The 23,197-nt window shown below is 42.2% G+C and overlaps 3 protein-coding genes across 7 annotated transcripts; 2 read left to right on the plus strand and 1 right to left on the minus strand.

Moving 5' to 3' along the window:
- The first annotated feature begins 706 nt into the window (after nt 1–706).
- On the plus strand, nt 707–5,842 carry LOC121795304 (U-box domain-containing protein 43-like). Of its 4 annotated transcripts, none has more exons than XM_042193819.1 (6): nt 707–1,028; nt 1,132–1,257; nt 1,560–2,867; nt 2,957–3,260; nt 3,347–3,837; nt 4,601–5,842. In XM_042193819.1, the coding sequence occupies exons 3-6, from the start codon at nt 1,635–1,637 to the stop codon at nt 5,594–5,596; spliced, it is 3,024 nt and encodes a 1,007-aa protein (XP_042049753.1). In that variant the 5' UTR covers nt 707–1,028; nt 1,132–1,257; nt 1,560–1,634; the 3' UTR covers nt 5,597–5,842. The 4 variants fall into 4 exon arrangements, with proteins under 4 accessions (XP_042049753.1, XP_042049755.1, XP_042049756.1 ...); XM_042193821.1 differs by having other exon boundaries at nt 1,591–2,867; XM_042193822.1 differs by lacking the exon at nt 707–1,028 and having other exon boundaries at nt 1,065–1,257; nt 1,591–2,867.
- Nucleotides 5,843–14,687: 8,845 nt separating this feature from the next.
- On the plus strand, nt 14,688–16,825 carry LOC121795306 (DNA-directed RNA polymerase III subunit RPC10-like). The gene is made up of 4 exons (XM_042193825.1): nt 14,688–14,850; nt 15,936–16,073; nt 16,174–16,264; nt 16,531–16,825. The coding sequence occupies exons 2-4, from the start codon at nt 15,960–15,962 to the stop codon at nt 16,653–16,655; spliced, it is 330 nt and encodes a 109-aa protein (XP_042049759.1). The 5' UTR covers nt 14,688–14,850; nt 15,936–15,959; the 3' UTR covers nt 16,656–16,825.
- LOC121795305 (serine/threonine-protein kinase WNK8-like) lies at nt 16,804–20,492 on the minus strand. 2 transcript variants are annotated; one of them, XM_042193823.1, is made up of 9 exons: nt 20,081–20,492; nt 19,742–19,926; nt 19,418–19,455; nt 19,094–19,321; nt 18,791–19,011; nt 18,547–18,704; nt 18,078–18,471; nt 17,659–18,003; nt 16,804–17,570 (listed from the first exon to the last, which is right to left on the minus strand). In XM_042193823.1, exons 1-9 carry the CDS (start codon nt 20,112–20,114, stop codon nt 17,152–17,154), a joined length of 2,022 nt encoding a protein of 673 aa, XP_042049757.1. In that variant the 5' UTR covers nt 20,115–20,492; the 3' UTR covers nt 16,804–17,151. The 2 variants fall into 2 exon arrangements, with proteins under 2 accessions (XP_042049757.1, XP_042049758.1); XM_042193824.1 differs by lacking the exon at nt 19,418–19,455 and having other exon boundaries at nt 19,742–20,492.
- Nucleotides 20,493–23,197: the final 2,705 nt, after the last annotated feature.

The raw sequence follows: 23,197 nt of genomic DNA on the forward strand, positions 1-23,197 counted from the left end.
AGAGTGTAGACAGTAAGGTGGACACTATGGTGAACAAGCTACATTTTTTTTATCCACCGCCATAAAATTTGTCCACCCCTATAGTGGACAAACCACTATCATAAATCACATTATTTTTTCAATTATGAGCACAAATCACATTAATTTATTACAAATCACATTATTTTATCACAAATCGGAATATTTTATTACAAAAAAAAACTGAAAAAATAAAAAAAATAGTTTCCGGCCGGGCATAACCGCGGCCCTAGCCCCTACCCGCGCCGTGTCCACGCCGACTACTCGGCTGTGGGCTGTCCTCCCCTTCCTGCCCCGGCTCATCCGTCCACTGCAATAGGGAGCCACGGTGCCGCCACGGCTCCCTTATTGTGGACACTCTCTAGTAGTTACTTCTTTTTTCTTAGTTTCAGTGGAACATATTTTTAATTGATTGTATAGTGTTTTAGTAAGTTTAGCCGGAATAGAAAAGAGAGTGATAGTAGTACAATTTTGAATGTTAAAATTTGTCGTGATTTTAATAAAATATCGATAATTGTACAATTAAATTTTAGTTTTAATTGTCGATAATTTTATCCATCTTGGTCACTTCTAATCCACACAACTTTTTATTTGCAGAGCTTATAATTTTACCTTAGTATCAAAGTTTTCATAAGTGTAAATATAGCAAGAAGAAATGCATGTTAGTATTTCAAAAGCGACTGAAGCCATGTATTTTGATGCCGCATTTGAGCAGGAAAATGAGAGTTTATAACGCGCAGAAATTATTTCAATGAGGATGAATAGTGACAACAATCACGAAGAAGTTATAAAGTGGAGTCGGAATACGACATGGCACTGTGTCCGATCCCACAATTACCATTTCTTGAATAGTCATCCAAAGGGGTAATCAGTATTTCATTTATTCCACGTATTAAGAAAATCCAAAAGTGGAAAATCTTGGGTTTGGATGTCGAATATTTTCCGCAAACATCAATGAATTGGACATCAATGAATTGGAAACTACCAGGAACAAGACCGGTACAAATACAGTAAGTTGTTAATATTTTCCGGTAAATTTATTGGGCCTCTTTACGTGCAACTTGGGACCCTTCAGTTTTTCCTTTTACTCATTCAACACAAATCCGATTTCAGCTCTTCATTTCATGCAAGATTGTTACCTTTTCCAACTAGTCTTGTTGAGACCGAATTCCACTGCTAGAATCTTCTTCTTGCACCCGTCTTCGTGCTGGAATGAGCAACCATCAAGTCGTCTACTAGGTCAGTTGTTCTTCAGCTTCAAAACCCCTCTACCGTTGACCTATCTACATATTTACGGTCTTCAATTGAATTATTGTGTTTACAGTTTTCGTTATAAACATCTGATTTTTTTTGGTGGCTGAGAAAATCTCATGAATTAGCTAATTCTTGATTGATTTTGGTGTTGTTGCCCCTTGCAAATCGAGCTGTGTTGTTAAAGTTTTAGCTTTTTTGGGTCATTTCAGTGGTAGAATTGTTTAATTGGTGAATAGATGAGTACAGTTAGGGTTTAATGATATTGATTATTGAGTATGTATGTATAGGTGCTTTAAATGTGATAGCTGGACCTTTTAGGTAGAGCTTCTTTCAACTGTGTGGAGTCTGGCTGATTGGTGAATATGGTGATGGACGTAGCGATCAATTCGGCTGGTCCATTAGTGGACGTCGCCTCTAAGATTATTGAGGCTATCATTGAGATTGTGGTTGCATCTGAAAATGTCCTTGTTGGCAAGAGAAGTTTTATTAAACTCTCGTCTTACTTGGACGGGCTTGTTCCTCTCTTGAAAGAGTTGAACAGGGGACACATTGCTTCCTCTGAAGGCATAGAGAACTTCATTGGGATTCTCAACCATCAGGTGAGGGAGGGGAGCAAACTGATCAGGGAGTGTACTGAAAGAAACCGATTTTACCTCTTGGTGAATTCGCGCTCAATTGCTAAGCAAGTTGAAGCAATCACTAAAGAGATTGTCCGTGCAATCAATTGCATCCCTTTTGCATCTTTAAATATGCCATTGAAGATGAGGGATGACTTTGAGCAGCTCATTACCAACATGCAGAATGCTGAGTTCAGGGCTGCAATGGCCGAGGAAGATGTTCTGGAGAAGCTAGAGTCTGGCATACAGGAGAGGAATGTTGATCGAAACTATGCCAATGATTTGTTGGTCTCAATTGCAAAGGCTGTTGGGGTTTCAACCGATCGTTCAGCATTGAAAAAGGAATTTGATGATTTCAAGAGTGAAATAGACAATCTAAGCTCGATGAAAGACAAGGCTGAAGCAATACAGATGGATCAAATAATTGCTTTGTTGGAGAGGGCAGACGTAGCATCATCCCTTGATGATAAAGAAAAGAAATACCTAAACAAGAGAAAATCTTTAGGGGTGCAGCCATTAGAGCCTCTCATGTCATTTATTTGCCCAATTACAACCGAGGTTATGATTGATCCAGTGGAGACTCCTTCTGGGCATACTTTTGAGAGGAGTGCCATTGAGAGGTGGTTGTCTGAGGGGGATGAGCCATCATGTCCCATTACCTCAAATCCATTAGAAATATCAATGCTTAGGCCTAATAAAACCCTGAGGCAGTCTATTGAAGAATGGAGGGATCGAAATAACATGATCATGGTGGCTTCCCTCAAGTCCCGGCTTTCCTCAGAAAATGAGCAAGAGCTGATTGATTGTCTCGGACAGGTCAATGATCTTTGTGAACAGAGAGAAATCCACAAAGAATGGTTGATCTTGGAGAACTACATACCAACTCTTGTTAAGCTTCTTAGTGTCAGAAATCGAGAAATCAGGAATAAAGCTCTTTGTATCCTTTGCCTGCTGGTGAAGGACAATGACGACGCTAAGGTACTTATCTATCGCCACCTGTTTACACCTTATAATCTATATGACGATGACCTGATTTTTTTACATTTTGCTTGTGATGCATTTTTCAGGAAAGGATTGCCACAGTTGAAAGTTCTATTGAACACATTGTTAAGTTTCTTGGGCGACGTATCGGGGAAGGAAAATCAGCTGTCGCATTATTATTGGAATTGTCGAAATGTGAAGCAGTTCGTGGTAGCATCGGGAAGGTCCAGGGTTGCATACTTCTTCTGGTAACAATGTTGAGCAATACTGACCTTCAAGCCGCCAGAGATGCGAGGAATGTTTTGGACAACCTTTCGTACTCTGATGACAATGTTATCCTCATGGCGAAGAATAACTATTTTACATATCTTTTGGAACGTCTTTCTTCAGGTATGTTTCTTTTGTCCTTTTCTAGCTTTGATTTTCCAGTATGTTAGATATTTTTCTCTGAAATAACCTGCGGAAGTTCTTAACAGGTTCTGATCTGGTTAAGATGAGAATGGCAAAAACATTGGGGGAGATGGAATTGACTGATCATAAAAAAGCATCCCTCGTTGAATGCGGTGTTCTGGATTTGCTACTTGACTTAGTTCCCCATGATGATGTTGAAATGAAGATAGTAGCCGTTCAAGCCCTCCTCAATATTTCAAGCTTACAAAAGAATGGGCAGGAGATAATAAAGAAAGGTGCAGTGCGTCCGTTCCTGGACATCCTCTACCGCCAAACATCATTGCAGAGGTTGCGTGAGCTAGTCGCAGCTACTATTGTCAATCTTGCTCAGTCAACCATAACTAAAGAAGATTCTGATTCAGAGCCAGTTTTGATGTTGGAAACTGGTGATGATATTTCCGAACTATTTTCCTTCAGTACTATGACAGTCCCTGTTCTGCAGCAAGAGATTTTCCGGGCATTTCATGCAATGTGTCGATCTCCTTCTGCTGATACTGTCAAGTTAAAACTGAGAGAGGTAAAAACATTACAACAGGATAACTTTTAATTTTTGAATATTGCAAACCGTTTCGTCCTTAGACTATTCTGGGATCTCCTTATAATGTTTAGAGAAGCATGGATAATCAATTACTTATAGGATATCCTTTCTGTTTGACATAATGTTCTGGATTGGGAGTTCGTTCGTACAATTTATAGATGCCTTCATGTTTGAAATATCTGCTTTTAGTAAAATGACATATAATAGGACTTTTTGCATAGTGATATGATGTGTTGCTAACTCTATCATCAGGATTGCCGAAATGTTTTAAGGTTATAATTAAATTCTTCCATGTCTTAACCGATCCATTATTTAATCCAATTGCGAAAGTCTTACATATGTTGACACTATCTTATGACGTTTATCATGTCAGAATATCAGAACAGGCCTGTATTCAAGTGAGGTTGTGGTGTTTTTATTCAAATTCCAATGCTTTAAAGCACACCACTTTATGATAGTAATATTTTTCTATCTGTACTACAGTTTAGTTTAGAACGCGTGAGTACACTTTAGGTGAAGAGCTAAAGCCAACTTTTATTTTGTTCCTTTTTCGGGAGTAGTTGAGGCCACCTAAAATCCCAGAAAGGCTTTGGAGATCTTCTTTCTTGTTTAATTATGATGATAAACAGTGATAAATATCTCTACTCATTATGGAAATTTTGACAGTTTCTACTTCATTATAATTAAGATGCATGGTAGTTTCATTGATTTTGACTTTTGCCTTACTGATTTTCCTTGGCAGTGCTCAGCTGTGCAAACCTTGTTTCGACTATGTGAGGTCGATGATGCCATATCATTACGTGCAAATGCTGTGAAGCTATTGGACTGCTTGATCGAAGATGCTGAAGGAGACGCAATTTTGGAGCATGTGACACAAAATTCAATCGAATCACTGCTCAAGATTCTCAATACTTCAAACAACCAGGACGAGACTGCCTCTGCACTGGGCACAATTGCTAGCCTCCCAGAGTCCATTCAAATCTCCGAGTGGCTGCTGGAATCACGTAATCTCCAAAGAATATTTGGTTTTCTTTCCGATGATAGAAACAGCGCACACCAAAAACCTCAACTTTTAGAGAACGCAGTGGGAGCTATATGCCGTTTAACCACTCCAAAAAGTCTGGAGTTACAAAAGAAAGTAGCAGAAGCAGGAGCCATCCCCTTTTTGGTACGGTTGCTAGAGATGGGAACCAGCTTGACAGTAAAACGAGCAGCCACTTCTCTCGGTAATCTCTCACAGAGCTCACGTAGGCTAACCAGACAGATCTCAAGGCGCGCAAGCCTTTGGTGCTTCTCTGCATTGCCAGAGGCAGCTTGCCCCGTTCACCATGGGCTTTGTACGATGGAGTCTTCATTTTGCCTAGTAGAAGCTAGCGCAGTCGAGCCACTGAGCCGTGCTCTCAGAAGTGAAGATGCTGGAGTCTGTGAGGCAGCTCTAGACGCCCTCCTAACGCTAATCGACAATGAATTGCTGCAAAGCGGTTGCAAGGTGCTGGACGAGGCCAACGCCATTCCTGCTATGATCAAACTGATCAGCAGCCCTTGTGCTAGCCTGCAGGAGAAAGTGATGAATTGTTTGGAGAGGATTTTTCGATTAGTTGAATATAAGCAGAAATACGGAGATGCAGCTCATATGCCATTGGTGGATTTGACTCAAAGGGGAAGAAGGCTGAGATCTTTAGCAGCAAGAATACTTGCTCAGTTGAATGTGCTCCATGATCAGTCTTCTTACTTCTGAATAGTAAGTAGCTCATTATTGATCAAAGCATTCTTTTTTTATGTGAGTTTAGATGGTAATCACTTTTCTAAGTGGGATTATGTTAGTCAAGGCCACTTCTGTTTATCTCAAAAAGAAAATCACTGCTGATTGGCCATTGGTGAAGACAGATCTTTCCTGTTTGTATACTAAAATTCTTTTGTAATGTGTAGTTGATGAGATCAATATTGTATATGTAAATTTTGTTAATTGGAATAAAATTTTATATATTTCACTGTTACAACAATTTTTTTGGCCCAGCGAATCATAACATCTTTAGCTCTTGTGAAACTTCTTCTCCTCCTTCTCCTTCCCACATACTTAAGAAGTTCATCTATAAAAACGACGGGTGTGGAGAGCAGCAAGACGAGTAGCCATTCACTGAAGCTCAACGGACACAGGCACCAGCAGCCAAGGATTCCTCCAGAGCGAATAATTAGTATAAATAGATACTTATATAAATGAGGAATAAAGATTTAAGAAGAGGGTTTGTGCAACTCTGGCCGAATGGCCTCATGAAGCCAAGTCTGAGCATCCTCCATCATCATCCCAGGGCTGAGTCTAACCATCAAAATGCAAAATTCCATTTGATTAAGGGATCCATCGATATCGCCTTCCTGCACCATGGCCGTCACTGCTCATCCCTTCTAAACCAAGGAAAGCGCAATTCTTCTGCAGGCTGGCAGCCGTGATGAGCCCCTTGCTTGGATGTCCGCCCCAGGGCGGACAGAAAAAAGGGGGCGAGGGTGGGGCGGTAGAGGGGTCGGCGACAAGGGAGAGAGGACGGGGCGATGGTGGAGGGGGCGGGGCGGGGCGAGTCCGGGGCGATTGCGGGCGACGGGCGATGGACGTCCGCCCCATTTGCTTTATTTATTTTTTTTTTTCTTCGAAAATTACACCTATAAATACCACTCCTCCACCTCTAATTATTTTCACACCATTCCACATCTTCACACACATATTTTCTCTCACTAGGATTAGACTGTCTACGCTTTAGAAATGCACCGCTGCAATCCGGCAGCTTGCGTACGGCGGACCAGCGATATGTTCGACGAATACCTACAGATGGGTGAGACGACTGGCCTCACGGTGCTTAGGCAGTTTTGTAAGGGGATTCGAGAAATATTTGGTGGGGAGTTCCTACGAAAGCCCACCCCTGCTGAATGTCAAAGTCTGCTAAATATGCACGGTTTGATCCACGGTTTCCCAGGAATATTAGGAAGCATCGATTGCATGCATTGGGAGTGGAAGAACTGCCCGGTGGCGTTGAAATACCAGTTCACAACTGGATTCAAAAGCAAACATCCATCGATGATTCTGGAAGCCGTAGCAGACTACCGCTTGCGGATCTGGCATGCGTATTTTGGTGTTGCCGGTTCGAACAACGACATCAACGTTCTTCAGTTATCGCCGCTCTTCAATGACGAGTGCCGGGGCGAGGGTCCAGAAATAAGCTTCGTAGCCAACGGCACGCAATACAGTAGGGGATACTATTTGGCAGATGGGATATATCCTCGTTGGCCCGTATTCGTCAAGACAATTCGCCAACCGGTAGGGTCGAAGAAACAATACTTTGCGCGGAAACAAGAGGGTGCTAGGAAGGATGTTGAGCGAGCTTTTGGTGTCCTCCAAGCGCGATGGGCCATTATACGGTGCCAAACACGAGTTTGGCACGAAGATGATGTCGCAAATATTATGTTAACATGTATCATATTGCATAATATGATAATAGAAGATGAAGGATTTGGGGCAGAGCGCTAGGCACCGGAAGAGGGCGCAAGTACAAGTAACGGAGTCGCCTCCGCGCCGATCCAGATGGGCGTATCACGGAGCAATGAATATTTGATCCAACGTTTCAGTGATATGCGCAGGAGCACAGCACATACCACACTCCAGGCCGATTTGGTTGAAGAAGTTTGAGCACGTAGTGGAGGTGCCGGTGCAGTGTGAATACTATTATGATGTTTAATAGATTAATATTTCGTTGTAGTATAATTTTACCCCCACTTTAATACAACGAAAATGTAGTGTTTAATTTTAATTTCTTCACTTATAGCCGATTTTTTATAATTACGTATAGTTCGATAAATTTTAGTACTTATAATTGAATTAAAATTAAAATTAAAATTAAAATTGGTTATTAAAATTTCGGGGCTATTGGAAGTATCCGCCTATAGTGGGGCAGTGGAGGAAAAAGGGGGCGGGGCTATTGGGGAAGGCCGCCTATGGTGGATGCTCTAAGTCTTGGTAATCTTTCATCTCCAAATTATATTCCATGTTGATAGGATTGGAACTATATAAAGACCAGTAATAATATTCTAGTGGTTTTTTTTTTCCTTCTATATTTGTTTGTTTTTGTTTTTTGTTTTTGTTTTGTAAGGCCATCCACAATAGGAATAGCCCAGCAATAGCCCAGCCATAGCCTAGCCACATCATAAATAGCCCAGCCACATCAATAGCCACATCACTAATAACAATTATATAAAATGACATAATTAACAATCACACAATATACGGAATTTAATTTACGAGACATATACGGGAAACATTAATAATACGATTAAAAATTTAAAAAGTACAATAATTTAAAAATATTACAATAATTAAAAAAAAGTACAATAATTAAAAAAAGTACAAAAATTCACTCCTCGTCGCCGTCGTCGTCTCCTCCGTCGCTGTCGCCACCATCGCCTCCGCCTCCGTCGCCGTCGCCTCTACTCCCTGCAGCTTCCAATGTTTGAAGCAAACTCTTCTCCACGGGGTCCACCGCCGCCCGCCATTCGGCCATCGTCTTGACCATCTGAGCGCGCGTTTGTTGACGCGCGAAGAATTTGAGATCCGCTATGGATTGGCCAAGGGGGAATGCCGACTGGACCTCCTGTGAACCCCCGGCGACCCCCATCGCCTCCCGTTGAGCCCGCCTGTGCCCAACCGGGCGAGTACGGCGAGCAAACGAACGAGGGGTCGGGACCTCCTGGGCCGTCTCAGGGAGGTCGTGGGAACCACCGCTACTGCCGCTGAAATCACCGGAATAGTTCAGCCGTTGCTTCTTCGGCCAGCCAGAGTCGACACCTACTCGGAACTTCTCGGAGTCGTTCAGCACAAGATAGCAGTTCCAGTAGGTGAAGTCCTTGTACACCCCCTTCAGGGGGAAGGCTTTCTCCGCTATCCTCCTGCAGTCGTCCTCAGTTTGCCCACTGCTCATCATGCGGAGGGCGTTGGTGTACAAGCCTGAAAATCGGGAGACTGCAACCCTGATTCGGTCCCACGCCTTCCGGCAATCCTCCCCATTGCGTGGCCTCCCCTCCGGGCAAAACCTCTGGTAGGCTGCTGCTATCTTGCCCCACAAGTTGACGATCCTCTGGTTGTTCGAAACGAGAGGATCGTCGCAAACACTCACACACGCCTTGGACAGCGCGACGTTCTCCGCGTCCGTCCACCTCCTCCGTACCGCGTTGTCGTCCTCACCCGGCTGCGATGACTCGCCGACCCTTTTCCCCTTGCCTTTCTTCTCTGGGGCGCCCCGACCCTGCCCTGCACCCACCGTTTGAACGGGAGCATCCGGAATACCGGAAAGATCTATCCCCAAGTCATCGAAGGAGAAAGTGTCAAACTGGGCCGGAGGCGCAGCCTCCGTTGGCGTCGATGTGTGCGACAAACCAGTCGAAAAATCAACATTGGGGCGATAGACGTCCCCCGGCGTCCCCTGTGTCGCCGGTACCCCCCCGGGCATCATCTGCATTCCGGGTGCCCACCCCGGCATCTGGACACTGGGTGCCCACCCCGGCATCGCCGGAAACGCCCCCGGCGGACTCCCCCCGCTGGTATCCCGGGCATCATCTGCTGCCACGGGTACATGTTGTAGTATGGGTGCATCTGACTCGGGTGCATCTGACTCCATCCACCTCCCACGGGGATCGGGGGAGTTTGAGATCCGCTACTCCCTGAAGTAGGCTCGTTGTTGAGATCCATTTACCGTTGTTGATCTTGTACAGAAATTTAGATAGATAGAGTACTCGTTAATACAAGTGGTGCGAATGAAAATAACAGGCAAGTCGCGTATATATAGTGTTTCGGAATTAAAAAAAAATTAAAAATTCGCGCTAGGCGATCCGGACGCTGCAATAGCGCCTAGCGCCGAGCGCTAGGCGGTTTTTTTCCGCGAAATCGGCTAGGCGGCTGCAATAGTTCGCCTAGCGCACCGCCTAGCGCCGCTATTGTGGATGCTCTAAGGGTTTTGTGGCAGTCGAGTCGTTTCTTGATTGGCATTAATCAAAGTTAATAAAATTTGAGTCTAGTTCCAAAATGAGCGATTTTCGAGGAAGGTGCTACTAGTCTTGGAGTAATGTGACGTTTCATGAGTCGTGACTTATGGGGATTTGCTTACTTCAAATTGTTTGTGTATCTTCCAAGAAGCTTACTCTCCCTCATATACTATTACTCATCTCACTTTAGTTTGAATCTCATTGAAGTTATTTATTGTGAAATACTATCTATGTTCTTAATTTATTCTTTTAGCTCTATAATCATACGGAAGATGACATGGAGTGGAGATCGACAGTTAAAATAATCTTATCATCTCTATACGGATTTACAGTTTTACTCAGTTCATCATTCTGATTCTACATATGCTATAAACAGATTCACTTATATCATGATTACGTATATGAAGTACAAACTAATACAGATTGTGCGATATCAATGCAGATTGAGTTATATAGCAATATAGATTCCACTATTTCACTATTTACTGCACCAGCTGACATTTTTTAGCTTATCACTATTAGAGTGTCCACTGCGGATGTCCCCAGTAGCTCCTCCCCTTTTTTTCCATAACCCCAGTTTTTTTGTCCGCGCCCCAAAAAAAGTTTCCGCCACAATAGGCGGACACTTCCAATAGCCCCGAAGTTTTATAATCAATTTTCATTTAAATTTTTTCCTTTAGTTTTAAAATCATCAGAATTTAAATAATTATAAAACGAGGTAATTGGGACCGAATATTCATGGTATTGGAAACAGTAAAATTATTTAACGAACATTTAAAACAAAAAACAAATAAAAACGCCACCACCGTCTAATCGGTGGCGGAGTCGGATTCCTCCTCTTCTTCTCCGTCTCCCTCGCTGCCGCCAGCCGCCCCTGCCCCAGGACCCTCATCAGCCAAGCGTAGACGGCGCTGGATCCGACTTATGAGCTTCAAGTATGTATCCTTGATGAACGGCTCGGTTGCGGCCTCGTATTTGCTGCAGACTTCATGCAGTTGTTGCTTCAACTGCACATCTAGGTTCTCCCTCAAGACCTCGCTGGCAACAGGGACCCTGTGCGGCGGTATAGGGGCGGGCTGCAGGGTACGCGATCCAGACGCGGCCGACGATCGGCGAGAGGAAATTCCAGCCTCTCAGCGCGTCGGATAGAGGTCTGTTGTCCCAGAGGGAGTGCGCGCCTAGAGTGTGTAGCGGAGGGCTCTTCCGCTTGCTCGTCGTTCAAGTCGAATGATTGCGAGCCGCTGCCGCTGCTGTAGTCCCCGACAATGTTGTGTCTAGTACGCTTCGGCCCAGGAGCTCCAGCCTAGACCTGCCCAAGGTTTATCGAACCGGCGGTTAAAACCGAAACCGTGACGGAACCGCCGGTTCCTAGGGGTTACAAACCAGAACGCGAAAAACCGTCAGAAAGTCGTGAAACCAAGTCGAAACCGCAAAAAACCGACGGTCGAAAGCGTGAAAAACGTTAAAAAACCACCGGAAAACCGCCTGTTAGTAACCGAAACCAAAACCGGCGGTTTTGGAACCGTAAACACGAAATACCCTCATGGTTCGGTTCCGGTTCGGCAATTTCCAAATCCGGAACCGGCGGTTCCGAACCGTTACCGCCGGTTTCGGAACCGTGGGCACCTCTACTCCAGCCTGCTCTTGCGCACAGATGGCCTCGCCTTGAATTTCGGACAGTGCTCGAGAACTTGATACTCCTCCCACATTGTGAACTTCGGTCAGCCCTCCGTGTTGTATTGGCCCATGGACAGTGCCTTCACGTCGGCTTCGCTTCGGCCACTCTCAGCATTGAGCAGGTTTTTCTGGTATATGCCCGCCAACCGCTTGGTGGCCGGCAGAATCCTAGACCACTTTTTGCGGAGCTGTTCTCCGTCATGCAGTTTGGCGCCTCGAGGTTTGAACTCGTTGTATGCCAACAGGACGTGCTTCCAAAAGCTCCCCTCGGTCTGATCGGTGCCCACTATGGGGTCCGATGTGACGGCGTCTGATACAAACGGGAAGTCCAAGGCCCGGGCTGACCCGACCACGACTCCCCTTAAGCTGCCCGGAAGACCCGTCACGAGATCAATGAGACAAAGGCTTCGGGAAGGCATTTCAAACTTCATTAGGAGGGGAATGGAGGAGGCAGATGGAATGCCCGGTCGGGCGAATCCACACCTCCAAAACGCCCGACCGGGCGTTTGTGCGCTGAGCATCGTCCACAGTCCAGAAAGTTCGCCCGACCGGGCGATTTCACCATCCCAGAACGCCCGACCGGGCGTTTGAAGAAGCAGCGCCGAATCCAGAAAGTTCGCCCGACCGGGCGATTTCACTTTCCCAAAACGCCCGGCCGGGCGATTCAACTTTTACATCCGTTTTTCCTTGTTTTTTTAGCCCTTTTCTTGGGTTTCCAACCCTAACTATAAATATCCTTTTTGTAAGACTTTAAGGGCAGACTTTGATGAATGTTATTATGAAGACTCCTTTGAGAGCATCTCCCATGTGAGATTTCTATCCAAATTCCTACATTGTAGGTTGCTTGTTTTATGTTCATTTGGCTAAATCAAGTATAGGTATGCATTTATGGTTGTGTAGTCATTAATGTGGAGCCAATGGAGTATTTGCTTTGGGTGAAAGTAGCCTAGGGTTGCCCACATCTTTTTGTGGGAGGTCATAGGTCCTCAAAGAGGATTCCTCCTTCTTTACACTTTCTTCTCACCTTCTTTCTCTCCATCCAAAACCATTTTGAGTTTAGTTTTTGTGGCTAGCTCAACTTATCTTTACTTTATCTTTGAAAACACAAAAAAATTGAAATCAAACACCGCTTTGGGTATTTCTTGGGCACATGGAAGGTTTCCCTCACAAGGAACCTTATCAGCGTCCCACGCCCTCGCCACAGCAATGGATTCCGCTTTGGTGTAGTGCGTGCCCCGTTTGTGTCCGGCTTCCGGCCTCGCTGCCATCGCCGCCGCCATTCCCGACGTGGCTGCCCGAGCCGTCTCCGCTGCCACAGCGACTGCCTCTTCCGCCGCTGCCACTGCCATTGCTTCCACCAGCCGTATCCGGTACGCCGGAACTGAGCAGACCCATCATGGTATCCAGTGCGTCTTGATCAGCTTCGGTGAAAGGAGATTGGCCTGATTGGAAAGGGGTCTCCGGACGCGGCTGGTTAAGCGCGTCGAGGTTGGGTCTGTAATCTCCAAACGCCTAGCGACTAAGATTCCGCTGAAAAGGTTGGGGCGTGGGAGAAGACCTCCACGGCTGAGATGGAGGAGGAGTTGGACTCGATGCCCACGGCGGGGGAGATTGACTCCAATTCCATGGCTGGGACGGAGAGCCGCCATATCCCTACGGCTGAGAAGGATAGCCACCATATCCCGACGGTTGTGAATGATTGCTGCCATATCCCGATTCGTGCGAGCCGGGTGATTCGTCGCCTCCACCGTGCATTTTTAGAGAGTGAAAGTGTAGATAGTGAATGAATGGAGAGTGTGTGAAAATGGTGTAAAATGGGTGGTGGAGTGGTATTTTTTTTTTTTTAAAATTAACTTCATATATTTATATCATATATATGAAGGAGGAAATTACAAATCAACTCCTATAACAAGGAGGAAAGACAAATTATGCCACCCAGGGTTCGAACTCGAGACCTCCAGGATGGACGCGGTATCCAACACCCTTTACCGCTAGGCCAAGGGGCTTGGATAAGTGGTATTTATAGGGTTAATTTTCAAAAAAAATAAAATAAAAATAAAAAATCGGAAGGGGGCGCCCGGCGCGCCTATAGACGCGGCGATGGCCGACCGGCGCGTCCTCCCACATTTCTCGCCGAATGCCCATCCGCCCCGTTTTTTTCGTCCGCCGCGGGGCAGACATCCCATGCACTATAGACCACCCCGCCCCCGCCGGTATTATAGGGGACACTCTTATAGACTTTTAATATTCTGTTTTTTAATACTCTCTTCATCTCACAAAGTTTATCCCAGTTCGACTCGACGCAGATTTTAAGGAATTGTTTGAATAGTGCATGGAATAAGGGTCTAATAATGAGGAGATTGGAGAATGTATTTAATATCTATTTTTGGTAAGATTCCAAATAAGACAAATTTTGTGAGATGACGAGAATAGAAAAAGGGACAAACTTTGTGGGACGGAAGGAATAGTATCTTGCATACTTCTCTTCTAAAAATTTTCCCGCATAAAGTACTATACCAGACATCATACTATTATAAATACTTACTAATAATCACACTTTTTTGTGATTTTACATTGAAAATCAATTTTTAAATTCTAATTCATTTAAATTAAATTACTAATCATTCTTTGATAATTTAGAAAAATATTAAAAATTTTAAATTAAATATCGACATATTTTCAAAAATTATTTTTTATTAAATATTGTATAATTATTTTGAATTAATTTCAAAATAGTGCAAAAGTTTGTCATAAATTATTCATATCATTTCCTCTTTATTGCTTAAGTATAACATAATTAATAATTAATTTATAATTTAGTTCAACTGAGTTTAAAATTAAAGATATTATATAAATGCAATACCCTCCGTCCCATAGTAGATGTCACACTTTCCTTTTTTTAGTTTGTCCTACAAAAGATGTCACATTTCCTCTTTTGGAAAAAGTTCCTTCTCACATCAATTATAAAACTATATTTTTTCTCAACGCTTAACACACAAAATAATATCTCTAAAATCTTTATTATCTCCTAAATGTGACATCTACTATGGGACGGAGGGATTACAATTTATTTTGTTCATTAAATGTAGTAGTACAATTTAAATTTAAACAAAGCCCTAGATAAATCTCAATCCATATTTCTCCATCACATTCACCTATACTCCCCTTCTCCTCCCCGGTTTCCTTCCCCGTTCACGCTTCATTCGCTACCAACCTCATCCGGCCACAGCCCGCCTCCTTCTCAATCCTGATATATTTAGAAGCTTGAAGCTTCACAACCAAGCTTATTAATTGGTAAGGCTTTTTTATTTTAATTTAATTGAATTGAAAGATTAAAGTAGAAAACTGTCATTGGGCGAGATTTTGTGACTTGTATTGGGGGTATTTCATAGCAACTGCCTTTATGTGATGCTCAAATTTGTCTGGTAAAATTTATGACTTAGAATTGGGGGTTATTTTTTTTATCGTGATTGGAATGGAGAATTGATGTATATAGCCTTGGATATGCAAGTCTTCCTTTCCAGATACGATGATGGCAGCAGGCGTCTGGTACATCTAATTTTTGAAGTGATCGCGTGATCACCTGTTTGATAGAATTCCCAAGAGACTTCTTGCGGCAAGAAAATCCTTCAGTGATTAGAACAATTGTTCTATATCATAGGAGTATATAAATTCACATTTTAACAAACAATTCAGAGCCAAATTCGTGCACTGTGATCAACATTATAGTCTAGTTTCATTTTTAGTTACACTGGTCTGCCAAATAGAGTTTTACATGAAAAACTGACATGAAATCATGAATTGGGATTTCTGAGCACAAGGCTCAATGTCTCTTCCCCTGTCACCCTGTGTAAGCAATGATTAGAATTCGATGTGTTTATTGATGGACATTTTAATGTTTGAATTTTCTTTACACATTCTATTACTAGCCTGATTATCTGCTTATTTTAGAATGCTTTCAATTAAATCCATTTGACTCCAACTTCGATTGATCTGTCATTTTCCTCCGATTTCCACAAATTATGTTTGAGTTGTTTGTGCATTAGCTTTCAGTGCTTTGTATAAAGCTTTCATATGTGTACCTGCAAATTGACCGATGGTTATTGCACATTTGCGACAAAGCATATGAATTTGTTGTAATCCAGGATTGGATTCTGGATCATTTTGTTTCAGTGATGTGTTTCCTTTACGTTGAGTTCTGAAATTATTCAGAAGTATAGATCAATGAATTGTTAATTATGTATCGATAACAGTTCAGATTATGGCAACAAACTTTATCCATCGATACAAGATATCCGGCAGCAAATCTATTGTGAAGTAGGCATTTTGGTATTGATCGCAATTTGCCTTTTTCTAATGGATCGTTTGATAAAATGCAGCATGTTGTCCAAGCTGAAGCTTAAATGGAGTTCTGCCCAACTTGTGGGAATATGCTACTCTATCAGTTGCCACAGTTGGGGCACCCTGCCCGGTTTACCTGTCCGACGTGCCCTTATGTATGCAACATAGAGAGCCAGGTGACTAGAGTTCTTGTATAAGTCAATGTGGTTCTACACACACACACATGTCAGTACTTACAGCTATTGATATGTATTCATAAAACATGTTCTTTAACAGGTTAAGATAAAGAGACATGTGCGCTTGGTTAAGAAGACATTAGATCCTATTTTTACTAAAGAAGACCGGAGGAACTTTCAAGAAACTAAAGGTTTATTTCATTTTACTCTGCTCATTTAAAAACTTTGTTTATAATTGGCAAATCCATGTCTCATGTTGCACTTGCATTACAAAGCACCCAGTGGTTATGTAATCCTTACTATAGGTGTATTCCTCTTCTATCAATATCTTGCAACTCCTATGGTCCAAAATCATGGATAAATTTTGACATTCCTTGTATAGATGATACTTATGTCACTCTTTCTTGACAATCCAGACATTTATAACAAATACTTCCGATCTGTTCTTGTCTTGCAGAGAGTTGCCCCACGTGCAATCATGATAAAGCTGGTTTTATTCAAGTGCAGACTAGGTCAGCAGATGAACCCATGACAATCTTCTATGAATGCCGAAAGTGCGAATTCACTTGGAGAGAGGGCTAGTAGTTCTTCATGCTTTTATACCCTTTAACTCGCATATCAGCTTTTTATATTCCGGCTAGGTTCCATTGAGACATTCTAGTGGATTCAGGTTCTTGCGAAATGCACAAACAACTGCTCATACCATTTTTCCTCACCTCAAGATTAGTAGTTCATGAATTTATCTTTCTTTACATTAATTTACAATTTACATTTTATGCACATACAATATGATCAAACCTGAATTTGACCTTTCTATTACAAAATTAACACCAAGGCAAAGAAAAAAGCATATGAAACATCTTTGTACAGGTTCACATAAAAACTTGTATAATCAGAGTCTTCGCTTCGCCCCTCCTTGAAAAACTAGAGGGGTCGAAGGGGTAGTAAAAAAAATCCCCCCAAGGAAGCAGGCCACATCCAATCAAGGATGTTTCGAAATACACATGACGACGACCCAATACGGAATCAAAACAAGAAAACAAACTTGTTATTTTTGTTGGAGTTGAGGCAAGCTCTATCAATGAACATCTTTCTTTTTCACCATCCATCGACTCTTGGCGGCCTCTATTGCCTCTTGCTTCATCCTAGGGAGTTCTTGAAGCCAGTGCTGATACTGTGCCTCGATTGCATCGAGTTCTGACTTGAGATCAAAATCGGGGTCTCTGTCGCTCAAATTCAGTGTCGAATAACAGCTTGTAAAGCTCCCGGTTTTGGAAACTTTCTGATCAGGGTAACTGGAGTCGGAGTGTTCGGTCAAACGGTCCATCGATGGCCATCCAATTCCCATCCCGTTAATTCGACTCTCGCCAGAGTGGTGATCTCTGAACTCCATGTCAGAGGCTGAAACAAAAGATCCCTTTGACGTTTGATTCTTCAATGAGGAATAGTCTCCAATGGTCCCAGAATTTGCTGATCCCATTGATAATTTGCTTCCTCCTGTAATCGTAAAATATTGCGGGAGATGTGAACAAACCACAATTGCAGACTCTCGACGTACCAAAAAAACATTAAAAAAATAACAAACCATGATTGCTGGACACTGAATTTGCCTGTTTGTGCAAATTGCGAGCTGGGAAAAAATTCTGACGATCAATCTGAAAGTAGGAGGAATTTCCTTGCTTGCTAATTGGTTCACCCTCCCATAAGTCTGACACAAAGGTTAGGCCACTACCAAATTTATCGCGGCTGGCAGAGTAATCTGAAGAAGGTTTCCAGTCCGGCAAGATCCTCGATATCAAGTAATCAATGAACTCAGCAATGAAAGCTACATCATGATCGGCTAAATCTAGCTGCTCAACCATTTCAGCTGCAACAGCAAGGGCAGTGTCGGCATCAAGGTAGAATTGGAAGTGTATGTTTCTGACTCGGCCTGCAAATTGAGCAAGTAAGAGATGATGCTAGTTTCGTACGGCCAAAGACTGAACAATCAAACTCACTGCTTACCTCCCTTATCAGCAATTCGCAAGGTAAGTGAGATTGAGTTTTCATTGATCTTGTTTCCCCTCAATCTGAACTCATTGTTATGATGAGTCCGTTTAAATTCCACCACCGAGGTAGGAGGAGTCCCAAAATTGTACTCTGCAGATACAAACTGGTTATATTCAGGGTCTATATCCATAACTTGAGGTCCGTAGTTCAATGAAGTGACAGATCTGGGGATCATATCAGGTACAGTCAAAGAATCACGTATGGATTCTCCAGATAGCTCAACTTGAAGGAATGGATCTTTGAGCAGTTCCTTAGCAGACAACCTCTGAGGAGCCGGAACCAGGCATCTTTGGATAAATTCTTTCACCTCTGGAGACGCCACTCTTCCAAGAGCAGCAGGTAAGATGCCCTACAAAATGCAATGCTATAGAACGACACCACATAACATCAGGAACAGAGTCAAAGTGAAGGCAAGAGAGCTTACAGATGTGACCTTCTTATATATTTGAGCTGGATTCCTGCACTCCGAGTAAGGATACTCCATACTGACCATTTCCAACAAGCACATTCCAAAGGAATATATGTCGACTAGTTCGTTATATTCTTCTTCATACAGCTCTGGAGCCATAAACTCCGGTGTTCCTGCCAAAACAGTCAACTATTTGAGCACTCTTCTAAGGAATAATTCCTGTCTGCGAATTCAGAAAGCTGTATATATATATACGAACCAATTACACTTTTAGCTGTTGGCTGTTGCATGATGGTTGCCAGACCAAGATCTCCTATCTTAACTTCTCCCTGGTTTCCATTGACAAATATGTTGTCACATTTCAAATCCCTATGAATAACAGGTGGGTTTTGGCTGTGAAGGTAGTCTAGGCCTCGGAGAATCTGCCTTGCCCAATTCTTGATAGCCTTCATGTTAACACTTCTGTGCCTCTTCCGGTATCTGATCATAAAAATCCGAGTTGTTGGCATAAATCACTCCTAATCTCTTTAGAAACAAGAAGGAGAAATATAAACAAACTCACTGCCTCAGGCTCCCAGATGTGAAGAGCTCAGTGATCATGTTAATAGTCTTCTTCTTGTCATCAATCCACGCATCATATAACTTTATAATGTTGACATGTTTCATGTTCCGAAGAAGATGAACCTCAGAGTACAATTTTTCCATATCTTCAGGTGACTGCAGCATGTCAGTTATTTTCACTCGGTTCCAAGCTACTTCTATTCCATCAAGTTGGTCAAAAGCCTTGTATCTACACAAACACACAACAACGTTTCTCAATTCACACTTCCTTCTAATCATTAACTACAAAATTTAGAAAATAAAATTGAAATATTTCAACACGTACACAGTCTTGAATGCACCCTTGCCTAAAACTTCATCATACTGCAGAAATACAAACGCAAGCCATCAAAGCCATATAAAAGACCACCACCAACAACTAGGCTAATGTACCAATACATTCAAACACTAATGAAACAAACTTGAGTTTCATCATGTAAGTGGTTGATGCAAGCATCCTACAACTTCCTAAAACAGTAACTTTTCACATAACTACACAGTATACTTTTATATTTAAAAACTATAGGGTGACTTAGATTCCAATCCAATGTAGTTGCATAAAAATGGAGTTTTGCCGCAAATACGCAGAGCTGCTTAGATCAAAATTTACCCGAGCATATCGGCTCTTGGTGCATCGCTCAACAAAATCGGACTCTCGGTAACCAGCCTCGACGAGACAAGCAGAACTCAGTGAGGGCGAAATACCTAGGGTTTCCACATTCCCAGTTCCGGTGTGGATTAGGCGCGGAGATCCCAATCCAGAGCCCGTTCGCAAGCCCGTACCTGAGCCCATTCCTGTCATCAACACTCAGCAGGGTCGCCGATACCAACAACCACCAATAAGAATATTCAGAAGAAACAGTAATTATCCATAAAATGGAGATAATGCAGAATTTAGAATGATCCGATCCCAGGAAAAAACGCGTGAAACAATGCAGCAGGAAATTACGGGCGATGGAGCGCCCGCGAATCGGGATCGACATTTCTTATCGGCATGGAGATTTAAGAAATGCGGATGAATTGAGAGGTGTGGGATGGTAACGCTAAAGAAATCGGAATGAGCCCTCGCGGTAGGGCGACGGAGTTAAGTAACGTATGGGGGCGCTAGCTGATTCCATTTGGCAAAAACGATGAATCTGCAGTAGCATTGCTGCGGATCGTGATTCAATCGATGTCGCTGATGTTTTGATTCTCAGTAATTGTGCCAAAGAAGGGGGGAAATAACCATTTTTAAAGAATCAGTGGTGAAAGAGGAATGAGGAGAAAAGTAAGCTTTGATTTGATGGAGATTATTTATATGAATCTGATGGCGGAAATATGGGCGGAACAAACAATGGTGAGGCGGAGGAGACGGCCTTATCAATTTCTAATTTTTTATTTTGCATTCAAATTTATGATAGAATTTTTTGTTGACCCACTTGTTTGATTGTAGATTTATCTGTCCTGGGCCAATCTAATCAAAATCTAGGCGACTAGACGAAGCCCAAATGTTACATTGTCAAGCCCATGAGAAAAAAAACAGAAGAATTAATGAAATATTTAAGTTTGTTTATAACCAGTGCACTGCACACAAATAATTTTACTCCCTCCGTCCCTAAAAAAAAGATAATATTTGAAACGACACGAGTTTTAATATACAATTGGTAAAATAAGAAAGAGATAGAAAAAAAAGTGATTGGAATATTGTTAGTGGAAGATGAGATCCACCTCCTTAAATAGAACAAAGCTTCCTTAAATAGAATTGGTCTATAAGGGATCTCAAAATGATATAAATATGGTCTATTTTTAAGGGACTGAAGGAGGAGTATTATTTTACCTAAAAATAAAATTAAAAAAAAAGGAGTTCGGAAATGTTGATATCCATTCTTAGTTCTTAGATAGTAATTAGACATTTTCTTCGACATTGATTAATTACACTTTCCATACTGACGAACAATGTTCTAATTTTGGATTTTGTCTTTAGATCTAGATTTCATGTTGTGGACGTATATAGTCACTCGGGTTTTTTTAATACTACTAAAAGTCGCATTCAAAATATATAAAGTGCACGAAATTAAGCTAAACAAAGTTGTTTGTAGGTGAAATTGAAAAACTTAGATAGTAATAGTAGAAATATTTTTTTAAAACAAATTAAGTTTAAATTTGAAAATGCAAATTAATTTCACTACTTTTTAGTGAATATTAAAAATATATTATTCCATTCCTTCTATTTGTGTTGAGATATTTTTTTAAGCATGGAGATTAAGGAAAGTGAGAAAGGTAAATATGTTGAATTTTGCCATAAATGGAAATGATAGGACAATAAGAAAAAGAATACTATTATTCAAAATTAATGTGACTAATAAGGGAGTAAAATACTGAAATAACATGTTAACATTAGTATCTATAGACTATAGTGCATGTTCAGTATGCACTATTAATCAATATTAAGTCTCAAAGACTGTATTATAAATTACAGAAGGAAAAATTGAAAGGGATATAACATGACAAATTTATATGGAAAAATAAACGTCCATGAAGATAAAAGCACACCTCTTTCGAAAGCAACCCCTGCCAAGATTCTAAGAAGATTTATTTTTCCCAGTTATGATTTCTCGACGAGGTCGAGGGGAAAAGGATGATAGAAAAGCAAAAAAATGGCAAACATGCATTACTAGTGTCATCATATGTCTGTAAATCTACCTCATTTTATTTGTGACTATTTCCTGATTGAAAATTCAATTATTTCCTGAAGCCAGGGTTTAGTCTATTGCTTTTTCTTCTTCTTCTTTCTCTCTCTTTGTGTTGTCTTGAATGTGCTTTGCCCTTTCCCTTTCTTTATTCGTGGGTTGTTAGAGCATCTCCAATGCACGGATGTCCCATTCGGACATCCACTAGGACTTCCCAAAAACACCTGATGCCACGTCACTAGGACTTCTCATCCCACTGCCACGTCACTAGGACGTCCCCTTCACAATCCGCCCTTCCTATCGTCCTTCCCACTAGGACTACCTGCAATAAAAAAAATCACAAATTCACAAATAAAGCAATTTACGTTTACGGAAATAAAATTTCAACACGAATACGAACGGGAAAAATTATCAACTTCATTAAGAAAAACATACATGATTTGAAAAAAAAAATTACATAGTAATAAAACAAAAAAAAGTAATAACATCAACGTCAACCCCTCCGCGTCCAAACCTCTTCGATAATATCGTGCTGAAGTCGAACATGGGCATCTGTTTGCCGCATGTCGGTAAATGCACGCATCCGCTCGACCTCTCCATGAGGTACCCCCATATTCACATTCGCGGTGGCCAAGCCGTGACTTGGACCTGCACCCGTATCATCTTCATTGGTCCACTGAGTCAGTTCCGCAGCTTCATTTTCGACAATCATGTTGTGCATTATGATACATGCGTACATGACATCGCCGATGTTGGGAATATACCACTGCCGTGCAGGACCCTTTACTACCGCCCATCGACTCTGGAGCACACCAAATGCCCGCTCCATATCCTTGCGCGCTGCTTCCTGACGGCTCGCAAAGTATGACTTCTTTTGTCCGAGCGGATGCTTGATTGTCTTCACAAAGACTGGCCAGTTTGGGTATATCTCATCCGCCAAATAGTATCCCATATTGTGCTGGTTGCCGTTGGCGACGAAACTGATGGCGGGACCAACGCCATTGCACTGAGCATTGAAGAGGGGTGACGGCTGGAGAACGTTGATGTCGTTGTTCGACCCGGCGACTCCAAAATAAGCATGTCATATCCACAGCCGGTAGTCAGCTACAGCTTCAAGGATCATCGTGGGATGTTTGGTTTTGAAGCCGGTAGTGTACATCCCCTTCCAGGCGGCGGGGCAGTTCTTCTACTCCCAATGCATACAATCTATGCTGCCCAACATCCCAGGGAACCCGTGCACCCAGTGGCGGATCCAGGGCCAGAAAATGGCGGGGGCGGAACTTATATTTAAATATTAAATATTTAATTAATATTATTTTAATAATAAAATAAATAATTATTATATTAATATTTAAGTAGCACTAGCTTCATTAATAAAATATAAACATGCTTCAGCT

The sequence above is a fragment of the Salvia splendens genome, chromosome 3, assembly GCF_004379255.2.
Source record: "Salvia splendens isolate huo1 chromosome 3, SspV2, whole genome shotgun sequence".
Classification (NCBI taxonomy): domain Eukaryota; kingdom Viridiplantae; phylum Streptophyta; class Magnoliopsida; order Lamiales; family Lamiaceae; genus Salvia; species Salvia splendens.